This window comes from Artibeus jamaicensis, unplaced genomic scaffold (genome assembly GCF_021234435.1).
Source record: "Artibeus jamaicensis isolate MK-2021 breed Jamaican fruit bat unplaced genomic scaffold, CSHL_Jam_final contig_1256, whole genome shotgun sequence".
Taxonomy (NCBI): Eukaryota; Metazoa; Chordata; class Mammalia; order Chiroptera; family Phyllostomidae; genus Artibeus; species Artibeus jamaicensis.
The window spans coordinates 49,110-54,925 of NW_026521246.1; the positions used below are offsets into that span (position 1 = coordinate 49,110).

Sequence of the window (5,816 nt, forward strand, 5' to 3'; positions counted from 1 at the left end):
TGTGTGGGGGGCAATCTGTCTACTCTACTGAGCCCACCAATTCAAATGCTAGTCTCATCCAGGAACACCATCAGACGCCCCCAGAAACAACATTTAATCTGGGCACTCTGTAGTGCACTCAAGCTAACCACAAAATCAATTGTTACAGTGACCATCTTTCCTAGTTTGCCCTGGGACTGAGGACCTTGCTAAGATATGGCACTTTTAGCTCCAAAGCCAGGGGAGTTCCTGCAGAATGGAAAGAGTTGGTCACAGTCTGGTTTTTCTGTTTCCTACTGAGCCTATGTTCATTCAGATGGTCAAACAATTGTTAGCATAATATATATATATATATATATATATATATATATATATATATATATATATATATATATATATACCAACAAGTAATTTCATTGGTTTACCACAGAAAACATATATTGGGGGTTCTTGAAAAAAATGGGAGGAACACACCCACAAAATGTCTCTTCCTTGTGGAAAAAAAGAGTTATTTTGGAAGGAGTCTAGCTTAATGGGATGCAGGCATTGTTCAGAGTTGCTTCCAGATTAGGAATTCATTGCTCTAAAGAGAGTGGAAATGCTACATAAAACAGAATGGCAGCTCAAATTCATTACTGCTCAGCGTCCCTGGATATGGAGTCAGAATGAGGTATCCTAAAAGGAAAAGAACATCTAGCCCCTTATCCTCAGTCCCTCAGCAACATCTTCACTGTCTCCTAGTTGGTATTCTTTCAGCAGCGGACGTGTGGAGGAATCACCCACCAATAGCTCTCTTGGTATGCTGATGAGAGGACACAGGGAACCCTGACTGAATCAGTCAAGGTTCTCTCTGCAGAACTAAATCCAACATGGTTGGGCTTCTGTAGAGAGCATGGCATTTAAAGTGAAGATTTTCCTGAGAATGGCAAAACTGCCCCCAACTTGTCTCGCTGTTATCGCATGTGAGGAGGTGGGAAAAGTTGCACATTTGGGGATTTGGGGACAGTGACACACATACAAAGGGGAAACTGTTTATTGACCCAAAACAAAAACTCAGAGAGTGCTGTGTTCTGCATGTTGTGGTGAGAGAGGAGAGAGGTTCTGAGACAATGATGGTCCAGGGCTTTGGGAATGAAGCCCAGACACTTCAGGGTGGGGAAGCGCCTTCAAAGAGAGGAGGGAACCGGCGAGTGCGGGGCAGGTTTTGGTCTCGCTTCCCCCATGAACTTGCATCACTGTGGAGAGTGCTACTGGTTGTATAGGAGCAACAGTAATAATCAGCCTCATCCTCAGGCTGGAGTCCAGAGATGGTCAGTGAGGCCGTGGTACTGGACTTGGAGCCAGAGAAGCGATCAGGGATCCCTGAGGGCCTACTGCTGACTCCATAAATCAGGCTTTTGGGGGTCATGCCTGGTTGTTGTTGGAACCAAGAGACATGAGTAGCATGCCCAACATCACTGCTGCTTCCAGCACAGGAGATGGTGACTGACTGTCCCAGAGTCCCGGACACTGAGGGAGGCTGAGTCAGGGGAGCCTGGGCCCAGGAACCTGAAAAGAGCAAAAACACACTTGGGACTCAGGTCAGTGCTGGGTCGATGTGAGTCTGAGGAGGATGAAGAATCAGCCCAGATATCCCCATGGTTTGTTCCCTGGAGGCCTCACCTGAGCCCTGAGTCAGGAGAATGAGGAAGAGCAGAGACCAGGCCATGGTGGAGACCCCCCAGGTGCTGCCTTCTGAGGCCCCAAGCTTGGTTCTGGCTCCACCAGACCTCTCTTATTCCCTCTTCCTGCCTTGGAGGAGGGAGTGGTCTCTATGTAAATTTACTTCCTGCACCTGCCTCTCCTCACCTCATTGTGACTTGACCCGTACTCTGGAGGTTTCAGCACACCCAACGGCACAACTGATCGACATGGTTTATTCTCACTCTGAACACACTGAGGCCAATAACTCAGGTGCCTAGGAAATGGAGCCCACCTGATGTGTCTGTCCTTTCTACCGTAGGAATCAAGGTGGTCCCCAGCTCAGGAATACAGAGACTTCCCTTCTGAGACATCTGGGAGGAGGATGAGGTCTTATGTTGGCTAGAAAAAAACCAATTAATCCATAATTCAAGGATCACAAGCAAGGCTGACATCTCTTTCCCTCTTCAACCTTTTCTTGAAGCTCTTCAGTCTAAATGAATCCTCATATATTCTTTGTCCGAATCTCTACAGTGTCTGAGATTCAGGGACATTTACGGCCACTGCCACAAGTAAAACTATTGGGATAGAACATATACATGACATCCCTCACCCTCAATGACCCATGCTAGAGGATATCAGGGAAAAGGACTTTTAAGGCATCACAGGTCAGGGGAAACCTCAGTTAAGTACTGGTAGCTTCCCCAAATGCAGACAATGCTGCCCCCTGCTGGCATCAGATAATTCAATCTGACCAGGAGCTGGGAAAATCTTCTCTGTTAGCTTCTCCTTTTTTTTTATTCCCAGCCAGCTCAGCAACAGGTCCCTAGGTATCCCTTACACCCATCTGAGCTTGTTGATATTTTTATCCCTCTTCATTTAGAACGGAATGTGACCTACCTAAGGGAGAAGAAGTCCAGACCCTCCCCACAGAACTGTTGAGCTTGTCTCTTAGCCGTCTCTCTTCACAGGGTTTGTGCTGCAGATGTAGACCTTGGCCTGAGTGTGGAACATTAGACGCAAAATAAAATCAATTGCAGGGGGGAAAATGGATGAAAAATATGGGACAAAGGGAAGACAGATTGACTTCCCACAGTGTCCAAATACAACATATCCATGAAGGAGAGAGAGCTCAGCAGGATTCGTCACCACCCAATGGAAAACAAGAAGTGAAAATCTGGTGTTTGAGATTCTTGGAGGAGACAAGTCAGATTTGGCAAAGAGCCCAACTCCTGGACTTGTCCTCAGAGTGTGTTCGTTGGTCACATGGGACACGCAATGTTCTTCATAGTGCCCCCTACTTAGCACACTGAGATGACCTCACCTCAGAGCTGTGTGACTTTGTGAAGCAAAATCTCCCTCGTCCACAGAGAGATGCTTGGCCTGGTGTATTTTTCTGGGGAATGTCAGATTTGGAGAACAGACAAGTCAGGACTGACTAGTTCTGGCCCAATCAGATTAAAAATGTTCTCAGGAAATGACTAGAGGTTCCTTGAAAAAAAGAGCTCAAAAATACTATTTTAGGGTTGCTGTTCATTCTGCATCATGGATGTTGTGAAAAGGAAAGAGAAGTTGTGGCCAAGGGAACACACAGATTTATGACACTCTCAGACATCAGGGGAGAGGGAAGGGGACCTGGGAAGAAGTGGCAGTGTTGTCTATGACACAGTTGTTTCAGGGGGGTTCTCTAAACATCTAAGTGCTGTGGTTTAGAGAATGATGTCTCTAGTGTGAAATCATAGTAAAGGGGTAGTAATCAATGACTTGTTCAGAGATCCACCTGACGGACCTGTGGATGAAGTAGACTGGATCCTTGTCTCCTGGGAAAACTGTGGAGAGGGTATACTCCAGTTATCCACATAGTACAGCAAGAAGCAAACCTCTGATCTTCCAGGGGCTCCACCTTGTCCTCATTTCTGGTTCTGATAACTGGGAACAACTCAGAGCTCCCATGCTGCGGGATTCCCCATTCTCATTTAACGTCACTCTGTGTATATGTGACCACGTGACAAGATGTGACACAGAAACACTAAGCATGGCAGCCAGCCAAGTAGGCAAAATGAACACTTGTAACTGTGATTAATCTTCTCTAAAGTCAAACAAATAAATTAACTCACACAAATATTTATTCCCAAACCCATATGCAGGTCAAAACGAATATGATGATTCCTTTAAAAATTGTAATTACACTCTGGCCAGTATATCTCAGTTGATTGAAGAATCATCCCATGCAAAAGGATTGTACATTTTGATTCCTGGTCAGGGCAGAGGCCAAGATTGCAGGATAAACCCCAATTCCTCTAGGCACAACTCCCAGTCTTGGCTTGTACAGGAAGCAACCATCTATGCTTCTCTCTAGCACCGATTTTTCTACTATCCCTTTCTCTCTCTCTAAATCAATGAAAAAGAATGTCCTTGGATGAGGATAAAAGAAAAATTGCAATTAACATTAAATTGAATGAAAAGAACATAAAATATACAGAATAAGTACAGTGTAAAATAAGTGGCACCTGACACAAAACATCCCCTTGTAATGGCAAGACAGCTCAGGTGCAGGGCTGTGTCCAGTAGAACCAATCAGGTATGGGAGGTGAGAGGACATTCTGAGAAACCATAGAATCTGTCACTCACATTGTCTCCTCAGACAATTGTCTCCTCACATTGTCTTCCTGTTATGGGAAAGTTTAGGAGCATGGGGAAAAATGCAGAAAGACCTGACAGAAGAAAGAGTAGAAGGAAGGAAAAAAGGAAGGAAGGAAGGAAGGAAGGAAGGAAGGAAGGAAGGAAGGAAGGAAGGAAGGAAAGAAGGTAGGTGGCTGGCAAGCATCTGGTGCTGTTGGGCCAAAGGCTGTCATTCCTTTCCTTTTCAAACATCCGATGGGTCCACCCTGCTTCCTGGAGTCTCTCGGAACCTGTGTTAGAAGGTGGGCTCAAACATATTTTCTGTCTTTTTCCCAGGATGTATTTAGGCCTTTTCAATCCAGGAGCCCTGGGAAAACTGTATCCCAAAGTGTGATCAGGGGGATGCCGAGGAATGATGGTTGGCACTTCCTCTCAGTCACAACCACCTGTCTTTCCTCTAACTGGGTCTGGGTTTCCCTGGAGGCTGCTCCTGCAGGAAGATGGCCTGTTGGAGCAACCAGCCCCACTCCGTCTCAGTGTGAGCATCACGGCCCCTCCATTTAAGGTCACTGCCATCTGTGCTCTGATAAGACTTTGTGCCCTTGAGGCCCCAGAGTGATGCTGGCACAGGGGTCAGTAAGAACCTAGAAAACTTCCCACCCATACATGTTCTCTGACACATTCTCTATACCCTCTCTGCTACGTGGATGCTGCTGTGATTACAGATGATATACTAAAGGCTTTTTCAATTTTAAATATGCTTGGTTGGTAAAAAATATAAATACATAAAGTGAGAGCTGTGGGAAATTTTACCCATATTCAGTGCTTGGGTCTCCCTCTGGCTGTGACAATAAAGATTTTGGAATGAGTGGCTTTTGGATCCACAAATTACAAACAAAAGCAGTAAACCAAAGACACCATATCCTTGTGGATTACCTGTGAGATAAGATAAAACGCAAAAAAAGAAGCACCCAACACTACATCCTCAAAACTGGGAGAGGAGACAAAAACACGTAGGGAATACATTCTCCAGGCCATGCTGCAGGAGCCATCGCCACAAGGATGAGGAAGTATGTTCAGAACCTGGAGGGACACAGTGAGCACAGGGCAAGTTTTGGTCTTACTTCCCCATGAACTTGCACCACTGTGGAGAGTGCCATCACTCCTATATGTACTACAGTAATAATCAGCCTTGTCCTCAGACTGGAGCCCAGAGAGGGTCCGGGAGGCCATGTTGCCAGACTTGCTACCAGAGAAGCAATCAGGGATACCTGAGGCCCCCTTTGTGACATTATAAATCAGAAGTTTGGGGACCATGCCCAGTTGTTGTTGGTACCAGGAGACATGAATATCACCACCAGTATCATTGCTGCTTCCAGCACAGGAGATGGTGACTAACTGTCCAGGAGACCCAGACACTGAGGGAGGCTGAGTCAGAGAAGCCTGGGCCCAGGAACCTGAAACTAGGAAAACACACTCAGTGCTCAGTTCAGTGTTGGGTCTACATGAACCTGAGGAGGAGACAAAGAATCAGC

General features: G+C 46.0%; 1 gene segment (V, D, J or C); it reads right to left on the bottom strand.

Annotated features, from left to right (window-relative positions):
- Positions 1 to 1,126: 1,126 nt before the first annotated feature.
- LOC119047282 (immunoglobulin lambda variable 2-18-like) lies at positions 1,127 to 1,713 on the bottom strand. The segment is given in 2 exon segments: positions 1,127 to 1,527; positions 1,642 to 1,713. Coding segments are annotated over 2 exon segments (447 nt in total).
- Between the last annotated feature and the right edge of the window lie 4,103 nt (positions 1,714 to 5,816).